The 13,513-nt window shown below is 32.3% G+C and overlaps 1 protein-coding gene across 2 annotated transcripts in view; it reads right to left on the reverse strand.

The window, feature by feature from the left end:
- DAT (Sodium-dependent dopamine transporter) overlaps positions 1 to 12,918 on the reverse strand; it is a 29,834-nt gene extending 16,916 nt beyond the window's left edge. Inside the window, exons 1-2 of one of the 2 annotated variants that reach the window (XM_018456635.1) lie at positions 12,255 to 12,918; positions 2,355 to 2,525 (exon numbers count right to left, since the gene is read on the reverse strand). In XM_018456635.1, the coding sequence (XP_018312137.1) occupies positions 2,355 to 2,525; positions 12,255 to 12,390 (307 nt within the window). In that variant the 5' untranslated portion in view covers positions 12,391 to 12,918. Of the gene's footprint in view, positions 1 to 2,354; positions 2,526 to 12,228 lie in introns of both variants that reach the window. The other variant, XM_018456634.1, reaches the window with a different exon arrangement.
- Positions 12,919 to 13,513: the final 595 nt, after the last annotated feature.

The raw sequence follows: 13,513 nt of genomic DNA on the forward strand, positions 1-13,513 counted from the left end.
ATGGTCCGATTTGGAACCAATAGTTCTAAATCGGACCGGAAAAAGCGTTTTTACATTTTCCATTATAGTTTAACACAAATGAGAGATATGTCAAAATAATTTGAAGTAAAAATGAAGGGAATTAAATGATCTTTCCAATAGCACCTTCGATTTTACGATCGGACTTTATTTATGCCTTATAGAGAGCAACAATTGCAAATAGGTCCGATTTAGACCATTCTCCCCTATTCAGTCATTTGTTCAAATTTAATTGTTATTTCATTGTTTTTTATAAGCATAGCTATTATTATTTCGTCAATACTTTAAAATTATAAATTTTAAAACTTATTAGAAATGTCATAATTCATTTTGAATTATCAAAAATTCTTCGATTTTAATCATAGACTTAAACATAACGATTTTCTCGTAATAATAATCTATAATTATCAAATGAGATGTTACATGATATTAGATGTTTAAATGGAAAAATTTAAAACGAAAATATTATAATTCCTCAATTATTTTTAAAATAATAATATTAAATAATATCTCCAAAGATACGTGCAAAATAACTCTATTATCATTGTACAATTATTCTTCTTCTATAATAAGCAAAAGCGTGAATTGATTACAATACGAGAAATATAAACTGTTAATCATTACACTACAAGAAACCTGATAATTTATTTTGATTTATTTGCAATATTAACGTTAACTGATAAATCGTTCTTTCTTAGTCATAAAACGTGTTATGTAAATGTAACGTTAATATATATGCGGTATCAAGGCGGAATGTTCGCATAACATATTAACTTAACTACTTATGAAATCTGCATACCCCGCAAGTAATACATATATATATATATATATATATACATATATTGGATTTGAACAAAAGTTTATAACGCTACCTCATTTTTATCATGTTTTTTAAAAAAAAATTTGGCAATTATATTATTCGATAAAACAAAATTTCGGCTTTAAGAATTTGTTTTCTAACTGCGGTACGCGATGATTTTTAATGATGGAGTTATGAGCAATCAAAGTCAAAACGCTTCTCTTATTTAATCTAAATTCACAGAATTTTCAGAATTCTTATTAAACAAAAGTGAGTTATTTCAAGTAAAAGAGATTCGAACTATGACCGCACAATTTTAATCGTTTTCACACTTAACTGCTCCCGTTAAAAAATGAAGAAAAAGGTTAATATCGCTATGAGTGCTCCGCGATTTACGAAGCTTCGCCCTGTAAATTACTATTCCTGTGTAATTATAATCAATTTGGGCACCAGCAGAGGTACCGTCGTCGTTAGAAATCTTTGCCGAGCGAAGTTTAAATCCCGAGGTCATTTTCTGCGAGGTAAATGCCAATTAGCCAACCGGTTAGCACGGCATTGCTTGCTGGCTGGAGTACATTACTCGACAACGCGTAACACCCAACCCTCATCACGTTAACTTAACAGCGAAATAACATTCGACGATGTTACGATGCAGTTGACGAAATTTTCCCTCTGCATATGAGTATATCGAAAAAGCGGAAAAGAGGCGGATTTTTCCGTGTCAAGCAAATCGCTACACAAAAGAATGCGATAAAAAAAAGAAAACTAAGAATGTCAAGGGTACCCGTGAAATTGAAGGAAGACACAGTAAATTTTATAGTTCAGCCATTTGTACCTTTGCGCTCAATTAATTTTGAATTTAAATCTGGCCGAGAGCGACACTCAACCGTAATGACGAATAATGTTTTCCGTGATGTAAATAAGTGATTCATAATGAAATGTTTTCCATTGACGCAAGTATGAGACCCGTAACTATGGAAATCTGATGTTGGAAGAGTAATAATTACACCCCAGGGCGTAATGTTTTAATAAACGTTCTTGATGCAAATTAATATCAGTTTCCTTAATCAATTGATTAGAATCGACCGATTTTTCCATATCTCGGTTTCAGGTTTCAGAGAAGGGGAATCATTCCGCAAACCAAGACAAATGCGATCGGACACAGATGAAACCAGTCATAATTCTGACCGGTGATTTCCGTTCTCGTGTATTCTTAAAGCGTAAAAACTATGCGTAAATAATGCCAGTTTTCGCGATTAATGATGCGAAAAATTATGAAACTCGTGGAAGGCGCGAGGAAACGTTTGCTTAGGCGAAATCACGGTTCTCGTTACTCATAACAAATACGAGCGTTGGAATGGGGTAATGGGTGAAAGGGCAGATTATTGAAATCGTATTCCTGCCACTGCGTCCGTCAATGACAGGGAGGAGCACTCAACTTGTGCGAAATAATCAAAAATAAATCGCGCGGAAATCGCGTCATACGTTGCGATCGCGTTCGCTCGTTCTCTAGCTCGGACAGATTGTATGTACTTACCACCACCATTCTTGTAGCAAAGGTACGGGAATCGCCACACATTAGCGAGATCGACGGCGAACCCGATGACCGACAACAAGAAATCGAGCTTTCCCGACCAAGTCTCCCTGCCGTCACCGCTGACGTCCTTCGCAGCATTTTTTACCACCGTCGACGACATCCTTCCGGTACCTGCAAAGCAGCAGCGATAAATATGCTGTCTCTGACTCATAATTACATTCTAATGTTAACATGGGGAAAAAATGTGATTGTATAAATTGGAAACATTCAAACAGTAAATTTCAAATTCAATCACAGAAAGATAATAAATCTGATACTTATAGTTAAATCTATTAAACGTTCTAATCGAGATCAGAAATTCAATTACAATAATCAGAATTCTGGGTACCTATCATGGACATGTCGAAATGAATTCCGATCGGAATTATTACGTTTTCCCTAGACAACACAATAGAAATCTAGGGAATAATTGAATAATTCCGATCGGAATCCATTCCGACTTTTTCCATGATAGGTATCCTGATTAGTGTAATTGCATTTTGTTAATATAATCATAATATACGAATAATAATAAAAGTGCAATAAGAATATCAGGTATTCCTATAAGTATAACGTAGTCGTTCAAACTTTTGCGATTAATCTGAACTAGGCCTTAAATCTTAAAAACCAATATAAAATCGTCATTAGAAATTTCTTATCGAGCAGAAATTGGGCTCAAATGAATTTAGTCGCCATTATATCCGTAATGTTATATTTTGTATTCTTATGGGCATAACCAAAACATTTTTCTTACTAAAATTTCTTAGATAATTTATTAATATGTACCGAAAGTTATTAATGATTTATTGTCCAGTTGAGATAATTGTTGAAATATAATATTGTTAAAGAAATATTTCGCATTCTGCAATATAGCTGTGTTGTATTTTACGTCATCAATAAGTCATGATTCTTAAAAGTGTCAACTTATATTACTTTCTATTTGATTTGAGACTCCTAAATCTTTTACATTTTTACTGTTATCGAATTACAATTCGAAATTTTTCCTTACTCTCAAAATTATTAGCTTTTTGGTACTCATTAATAAATTAAAAAAAGATAATTGGAAATTTTTTTATCCTGAGTCTCGGAAAAAAAAATTATAATGTCGGAAAAAGATAGTATATACAATTAAGCGCAGAATTAAAAAAAAACATGAATAAACGACGAATATATATTTCTCTAGGAAATTCAGGATTTAAAGCGAGCTTTTCTTAAAAGCAAAAGTCTTGTTCGTGCAAATCAACATAATTACATAATCTTAGAGACACGGCTTATGAACGAATGTATAAATCTGCATGCCTACTGCACTTGGGATTAGGCGCAAGGTCGCGAATGTGCGAAGAGCGAAAGGAACCGAGCGAAAGGAAGGTGCAGTATCTATGGGGAGGCGAAGAGGAAGGATAGTGGAGAACGAATAATGCAGATAGCGAATGTAATAAATATGGAAAGAAAATCGACAATTCAATACGTGTGCGCGAAACCAAGTATATAGTTATTATATTATTTATTTGCGTGCTGGCATAAAATACATGTACCTTTGGGAAAGTTTACCTTAAAAATCTTAAAAAGAAATTTAAAACTTACGGTCTGAGCACACAAATTATCGTAACACTTACTTAAACTTAAGTTAGATGTAAGCAAGCTTTGGCATATGATATGCGACTTATTGCTGTGTTTCTTGGGACTCGCACGTTAAACTTGCGTCAAAACTTGTGTGTTGCTTATGTCTACAACTTAAGTCTAAGTAAGTGTTACGACATTTCTTATGTTCACATCCTTACCACTTATAGAAAAAAACTTAAGAGAAAACCTAAGAAATATGAGAGGTTTTGGACATTAGAAACTTTTGTTTAAAATAATATTAAAACTTACTTAAAAAAAAACTAAAAAAAACTAAAGAAACTTAAAAATTGTGAAGAATAAATTTCAACAATTTTAAAGTTTTTAATAAATCGTTTGTTATTGTTTGAAATTTTTTTAAGACAATAATTGTAAAATCATGAATTTGTTTAAATTTCAAGGCAAGATCCCTTTATACATAAGAAAGCTTGCCATTAAAAAATTATTTCACTAAAACACGAATAAAAAGTTACATAACGCTGTGCCTTTTATTCTATCCTTTATTCTGGATTTTATTTATGAGAAAATGCAGCACCGCCACATCCATCTAGTGATATCACGTACTGTTCACGGGTGAACTTTATGTCAACTGAACCTTATTTCTTCAAAAATTCTAGATACAATGGGGAAATAATAAAACTTTCAGTTTTTCTAAGATTATTTTTAAAGTCAGTCTCGAAATATTTTAAAGTTCTTAGATTATTCTGGATTAACCTTTTACATTTTAAATTATCTCAAAATTTTTTAAATACACTCTTAATTACTTTTAAAAACCTTAACGTCATTTAAAGTAAATTTTCCCAAGGGTATGTGGGAGACAGAAAGAGAGAGAGAGAGAGAGAGAGAGAGAGAGAGAGAGAGAGAAGGACGAGGGGGAGAGAGGAGCGCGTCGCGTGCGCGACGGGGCGCGGCGCGGGCGCGTGTAATTTGGCGACGACAAGTTATCGATAGCCCTTCAAGCGACAACGCTCGACGCCCCCAACGAGCCTCATTGTACCCCGTGACGGGTACCGGTCAAACAGCGTATATTTCAAAGGCGATCGCGGGCGATCCGGCTTCGAGGGGCCACTCGACGAGGGGTTTTCTGTCACGCGCACTGATCCACGCTTATCCACGCAGACCGACCCAGTTAATTGATATTCGGCGGTCGCGGAGATACCTACTGATGCGCGAAGATGGACAGCGACGAAAAATCACCCCCACTGCCGTCGCCGCGTCTGTCGCGAGATCGCTCGCACGCGTTTCCGTCGCGATGTCAGAAATCGGTTTGTTGAAAAAAAAACCTGATCAGATATATAAATAATGAATTGAATAATAAATTTAAAATGCGATCTAATAAAATTAGATCAGCACAACGTCTTACTATAATCATCAGCTAAATAAAACCGCATCAGTCCGCATAAATTAAATGCATACTTTAAACACACATAAAGCGATTGAGATATACATATCCATATAAGAGCAAATATGATTTTATACGCATATTATTTGTTAACATTTTTTTTAATTTACTTCATTTTTGGTAATTTTTTTTAATTTGCAGATTTTTGTAGATTCTTGAACAGTACATATCAAATAAATAATGTAGACAACAATTTTCGAGTAAAATTACACGGAAAGAATGGTTTCGCTGAAATATTTAAAATTTTAGTTAGATACAAATTTGAAAATAATTGTGGGCTCCAATTGGAGATTATACGTATAGGTTGACGTGACGAGTCAACGAGCGATCTGTTTGGAGTTTTCATGCGTAAGATCTGTTGGACAGCTGATTGGAGAGCGAAGAGCGAAGAGTGCAGAGTCAGTCAATGTAAAAGCGTCAATGCAAATAGATGTGAAATCGAAGTCAGCGAGAAAAGAATTATTGTAAAGAGTGTGAGCGAAAAAATTATTAAATATAATGTTTTTTTCTGTAACGGACGATAACTTATTTTAAGTAAACTGAGACTGTTCCCTGCATAATTTTCTTGGGCTTTTGGTATCGAGGCTATAATTTTGTTGTTATCAAAATAATTATGTAGGACACTCAAACTGATTGCAAAAATGTCAAAATATTTGACAGTATTTCTCATGTTTTAAATAATAAAATTATTTTGATGATTCAACAAAATTATTTTCAAATTTGTATTTAGCTAAATTTTTAGATACTTGAGCAAAATTATTTTTTCTATGTAATATATGTATTCAAATTGTTTGATCGATTAATTGCTTTAGAGGAAACAGCTTTCGAAAAATAATAAATTTAAAATACGAAAGGCTCTCCAAATAAATTAAACGATTAGATACGTTGATGTAAAGGAATTGCCAAATGTGAGTCGACATCAGTTGTTCGTGGGTAATCCAAAATGTATATTAAAAAAAATTTTTCGAAAAATGTTACTATTAAAAATAATATATTTTTAAACAAATTATTTAATAAAATTTAATTACTCAATTTATTAACGTATCTGTCCTGTTTATCTATCACATCAATTATAGTATTTCTCTTATAACAAAATGCTAAACATGTAAAAATTACTAAAAAAAAAACTCTCTTTTTCCTTCCGTTTTTCTTCTAAGTGCGAACAATGTTGACATTTTACTCGATGCGTCATCAATTCTTAACAAGTATTCCAAAACTAATTTTAACGATGATAATAGTTAAAAGAAGATATAAGGAAAGGATATAAGGATAATAGTTAAAAGAAGATATAAGGAAAGGAGTGATATAAGAACAATATTCTCTAGAAATCGAATTTACGTCGACATATTTCTAGAGCGAGACCCTCTCGCGCCTATATTTATTCGGGGACCAGTCTTTTTCCGCTAGGAAAATCTCTCGAATCACTCACCATCCAAGGAAGTAAATGAATTAATAAGCGTAACCGCGATTGGGGATTGCAAATATAGCGAACCACAAATGGTAATATATGCACACGCACACGAGGACAAGTAGGACAACCGCAATGACGCGGAATCGGTTGCCGTTGAGATTTCACATTTTTTTCGACGATTTTTTTCTATCGTATTTTTAAACTAGCCACACCTTATTAATTCTTGCATCAACGCGAAACAGGTCTCATTTTCTTCTTTGAGACTGGAATAGCGCGATCGTTCTTAAAACACCCAGGCTTCTTATTACAAAAGATTTTTATTCTATTACAATTTTTAAAAACTGTAAACGAGAATTTAAATTATAGTTCGAAAAATTTGATATAATGTCAGATTTCTATTTCTGTTACGTCAGATTTCTGTTTTAATCTATATTTTGTATTACATATTTCTTTCCTTTTTAGATAATATTTTAAGTTGATTATCCTTTTTCGCCAAATTTTCTCATCTTTCGTTTCGTTAAAATATTAAATTTTGGCAACGCACACAAATTTTTTAAGATCAACTTATATATAACTTATTATAATTTCATTTCGAATGGTTATTATTAAATATCTTTGTCGATAACTACCGTTATTAAAACAAATATTACGTGTCAGTCTCCTGAAAATTGTAGAAAAAATCAAATTCAATTTCAATAATCATCTAAATCATTCGCGATGCAGTAACTATATTTATCTCAATTACACTTCATAAAACTGTACGAAAAGTAAATAATAATAAGAAAATTTGTTAGTAAAAACCAAGAAATCTATTGATAAATAGATACGTAATATACTTTTCAAAAAATATATACATATATAAAATTTCATCTATTCTTTAACATTGTACTAGTATATTAAAATTTAATGAATTTATTTAAAATAAGTAATCCCACATAAAAAGTTTCATAATTTTTATATTTTTAATTACTTTTAAAATTATACTATTATAGCTCTCTGTTTATGCACATCAAATCCAATTAATGAAGAATACTTATTTCTTTTAATGATAAAAAAATACACAAAATTAGATAAGTATTGTTCAATTCTGATACATTATTCACCTTTCAAAAAACAGCCAGAGATATTGAAATAACATTTGCATGAAAGACATCTATTTGAGATAACATAATTTAAAGATGAATAGATACGTAGTATTTAATTATTCATGATTTGAAAAACGCATATGCACGTGAATACATTCAGATAAATTCCAAGTCCTAATTGTTGACATAAAATCTATTATGCATGAAACGCATAGAGAATTATTCCTGTGTCGCAATAATTTCTATAAATATTCGAAAAACTGTTAATATAAAAAATATTTATATATATCCCTCCATAAACAAATATTAATCTTCTTTAAACCAATCATATATATTATTATCCTATAAAAATATCTGCGAAGTATAATACATTAATAAAATAGGGATAAAATTATAAATTAGATTTTTTGCACCGGCATAACACTTGTCACAATTTTGCAATTTTAACTTTCAATTTTAATCTTCGATACAAATACAAAATTCTACGCAATGTTTACTTAATCTAAAAATCACAGTTTAAAGTGTAATTCTTACAAATAATCATAAATTGTCTACAATTTATTATAATGTAAATAAATAAAAGAACCACAAAAATGGCATAGCTTTTTCACGCTTAAATAAGTTGATGAAAAACTTATTTAGAAAGACGATACGCGCAATTGAAGTGAATCGTGAAATGACATTTTCGCCCGTCACAAATGCAATCTTCATTAATTCTTTTGCCATGAGATATCTCGTAGTCATGTCTCTTTCTGCATATTATTTATGGAATATATTTTACAGAAGATATCTTGGTTTTATTCAAACACACAAAGTAGAGGTGACAATTTCTCTTCACACTAACTATTGTTGCATGTGTTCTTCGTACCAAAAAAAAACTTTCACAACGAGAAAGAAGAATATTTATTCTTTATGTTATTCACTGAATATTCACAATTTTTGTTAAAAAAAACTCATAAACCCTAAAAAAATGTCTGTCAAATCGTACGAATCAAAGGACATAACGATATCTTTGTGTCGTTGTCTCAAAATAAAACACGAACTCTGTATGATAGGGATTCCCTGCATCTAAAGTCACGATGTGAAAAAAAGAAAAAGAAGGAACTTACCGCGACGACCTTCCCTCGTCTTGAGTATAAAGGTCTTCTACTCTTTTCTTCCGCGAATTCCTCCGTCGAGGGAAACCCGAAATGCCGCGATCGGGGCGGACGGTTAATCGGGTACGATTTGCGATGGGGAACTAACTGCTCGCGAGTAGCGTTCTGGTATCAAATATTCAAATAGCTATGCAAACGTGGTAAGGTGACCGACGAATATATAGGTATAGTGGGAGAGAAGATCTGTCGAATTCGAAGAAACTAACGACTTCGGATAGGAAGTTTCCTGCAGCGGAGTTACCCGAGAATTACGAACGTGAAACTAATTAGATTTTCCTTTAACCGGCAATTGAATCTTTGAGACAACACTCAATCGACTCGGACATCAATGTGTCGACAAATGATCGTTTCATTCCCGACGAGTGGATTTTCACAAATGTTGATATCCTTCAATGGACATGTATTTCGAGGGAGTACAGGAAGTATTCCAAGAGATGTAAAGATAATAGGCGTTATCTCGACGATTCGAGTGTTTAAGACAAAGCATCATTGACATTTTAAATTACTCTATACTGACCTTTAAATCATTCTTCCCACATTAAGATAACGCGCAATCAATACTGCTTGATTAAGTAACTTTCGTGTATAATACAATATTGTGTATAATGCAATATGTATTATAATACGCATTGAAATATTTCTTATTTTATGAACGTTTTGATTGATAGATATTTTTTCATATGAGACAAATATTGTTTAGAATTAGAATGGCACAATAAAACGGTAAACTTTAAATTTGTATATATTTATCTGTATAGGTATATATTCTTTAAATATAAATTATTTTATGTATTTGTGCGCATGTGTAAATTATTTAAATATAAACATATAATTTCAAATACAATAATAAAATATAACAAAATAAGTAAATAATTAAATAACAAAATATAATAAAATAAGTTAAATAAGTAAAAAAAGGGATAAATACAGGCTAGACCTTGGTACCTAATGATATTATATATATATAAATTTTAAATACATTTTCAGTTATATAAATTTTATTGTTGAACTTAACAGTAATCATAAACTGAAGCTAAAATAATAATATCACAAATTAAATTTATCATCAATTTAATAATAATGCTAGTAAACATCTTAAAGCACTGCAAAGAATTTATTGCGAAAAATAATATGTGTAACATTATATAATATTTTTTCATTTATTTGTTTTAAGATACTTATTAGCCTTATTAATATTATTACATTGACGATCAACTGATATTATTGTTTTCAGCTCTAGTTTATGATTGCTGTCAAATCCGATAATAATTGGCACGTAGTTTATATAACTGCAAAATGTATTTAAAATTTACATATAAAATATTATCTATTATATACTAAGATCTAACCTGGATCATATCTTGCCCTTTTTATTTATTTAACGGTCTAGTTTAACTTATTATATAATTTATAGTTTTATTTCATTCTTAGAATTTTTATCTCGATTCTAATCATTAACTCTGACGAATTTAACATCTCGAGAATTTTAATTTGAATTCTTGGCAAAAATTTGGAGCGCAATTAATATTCGCCATAACTTTTCAATAGCATTACTTTTGTTTTTTTAATTCAACAATAAAACAGCTCTAAAAACTTATGAATAATCTTAAATATATAAAGTTATCCAGGAGATTCCACTTTTATTACATAAAACTATGTATATAGTCATGTTTTATTATTTATTTGTAATTGTTTCTACCCATCAAAAAGTACTTTTTATTAAATCGTTCAATCACTTCTAAATTCTCAATTATAGATAATAATCAAGAATTATACGCTCATGAAATTATAAAAAGTTGATGCTAAAAAATAATATAATTATATAGTAAAATTATGTTTACAAATGATAATATTGTTATATGAAATAATTAAATGTTAATATGGCTCAATTAGAATAAATCAATAAATAAAACAAGGGCAAACGAGCCAACTACAATATAAGATCTTTAATAAACGTATATATATACAATAATCAAACGTTTCGACACCGATCGGGTCATTTTCAATGTACAATAACAAAACATCTTACATACATAATCAGAAATTTAGTTAAAATATATTGTCCAGTGAGAATCTGGTTATATTCATAAAAAGCAGTCCATATTTAAAACTATTGAAGAGATCAAAACTCACTTATCGCAATTCTACCATCTCATATTGTCTCAATAATGTAATGTGGACAACGATAGGAACACTCAGTTAACAAACTTATATTTAATAAAAGTTATGTATGATAAAAATTATTAAGCCATGATGCGCCTGAATATAACGTTTTGACTCAATCGACGTCAAGCGACATTCATTGTTATATGAATTTTTTTATTTAAGTGCGAAGCTATTACAAGGTACATAAAATCGGTTGATACAACGTTCGTAAATAAAACTAAAAATTTTCGAAAATAATTGATTTACAGCAAACCAAATATTTCACAAAGGAAGTGTAGTATCGTGTTCGTAAACAAACGTAAAAACGCGTAAAGTATTCGACATGTTAACGTTTGGTTTTATGATCTATTGAAAACGTGCAAATAAATCTAACGTTGTACAACAATTTCCTAGGAAATCCTAAATTTAGGATTTCCCGGAAAATCCCATTATTTTAAGGTTCTAATATAAAATCTAAATACATATCGAAAAATTATGATAAACGGCAAATCGAGAAAAACCTATAGAACCTATACATTTTTAAATTATACACACGAAATTCGAAAATTTATGGTTGCATCAGGGGGTCATTGTGTACTTGAAAGGATATGAAAATTATAAAAGTGAGCAAATTCATTAGAATGTTTATAATTTCATTGGTCAACATCTAGTGAACTTCGTTTTTGTAATTTCCACCTCATCTCAAGATACATAATTGACTCCTAGAACCTAAAATAATGATCACTCTTTAAAATATATACAGCTACGGGGTACCATCCAATTTTGTTCTTTCTTTTTCTAGTATGTCCAGGAAAAAATATTTCTTTTTTAAAAGATAAACAAAAGAATTAGAATCACTGCCCGAAGATTGCAAACCCATAGTCGCCGACACCCGTCGGGGACGACGGGTTCGTTCTTAGCCGCGGCTCCATCCGCGAGCGGGAATTTTCTCGAATTAAGTAGCGTCGCGAGAAAGACGGAGTGCGAGAGCTGTACGCGGGACGACTGTACTTACCGAGTGTCGCACCGAAGACGACTAACGAGCGACGGCGTGAATGTTGCAGCTTAGCGAGACACCGCGACACTGACCGCGCTCCTCGGTCCACGGCAGGACTCCCACGACGAAGACTCGCCACAGGGTCAGAAGTAACTCGAAACTGGTATCCGTCAGACCCATGCCCGATTAGCGCGTCGTCGTTCTTTTTCTTGCCTTTCTTCCCTTCGCCCTCGTCGACACCCCTGCGTTTCCGCGCCGAATTCTCTAGAGTAGGTTTCCTTCTTCCCGCGCGTTACTAGAAGAGAAGACTATTTACCGCAGAAAAAATGCGCGTTCGAATCCAGATGGTTCGCGCGAGTCACTCGCGTTATTCTACTCGAGAGAGTCCTCGCGCATTCCGACGGCGATCGGCGGGGAGGTGAAGTGAAAGGAAGAAACAAGATCGCGAAAGGACGTTTAGAGGCGGACCGCGAATTTCGAGACGTTCTCCAAAGACTTCTCTAAACGACGTGCCGCCCTACCGCGAGTTATTTCCGGCGGAAGAGCACGAGGAAGAAATTCGCGTCCCGTTCTCTCACAAGATCAATCGAACAAGCACCAAGTTGAAGCTAAGAAAAAGAAAAAAGAGGAGAGCAGAGACGCGGAGGTGCAAAACGGGGATGCGGTAGTATTTCTTTCAGCACAAACAGGGGAACCTCGTCGCAAAGGATCGAAAGAGCGAGTGGCGAATTTTAGCGCCCGTCGGCGCGTATATACGCGCCATGGTCACGTGGTGCGCGATCGCGACCAATCACTGCACGCGCGCGTGCGCTGTCGCTCGATGGGAAATTCTACGCACGCATCGATAAGATGTCACCTTTCTAAAAAAAAGGGGAGTGAAAAACATGTATACATATATGAATTTATTTTTCGTTTATTAACATATATTAATTAATATTATTTTACTAATATACAGGGTGACCCATTTTAACTTAGCAGCCAAATAACTCGAAACATCGCGATTAAATAAAAAAAATGTTTAAAACAAAAATTGTTGGATATGAAGGGGCTGATAGAACTATAACCTTGACAATGACCTTGACCTTCATTTTCAAGGTTATTTGAAGGTCATGATCATTTTTTTAAATGGAATTATATGAATTTTTTTACATAATATGATTCCTCTAATTATTCTGCATATAAAAGTATTAAGGTAGCGATATCGAAAAACCAATAGTTTACGAGATATTTTATATTTCATTGTGGCACATATTGATATAAAATATTAAATAATTCGTAAACTATATTAATTTTTTGATAATCG

The sequence above is a fragment of the Mycetomoellerius zeteki genome, unplaced genomic scaffold (assembly GCF_001594055.1).
Source record: "Mycetomoellerius zeteki isolate Tzet28-1 unplaced genomic scaffold, Tzet1.0 scaffold583, whole genome shotgun sequence".
NCBI classification, from domain to species: domain Eukaryota; kingdom Metazoa; phylum Arthropoda; class Insecta; order Hymenoptera; family Formicidae; genus Mycetomoellerius; species Mycetomoellerius zeteki.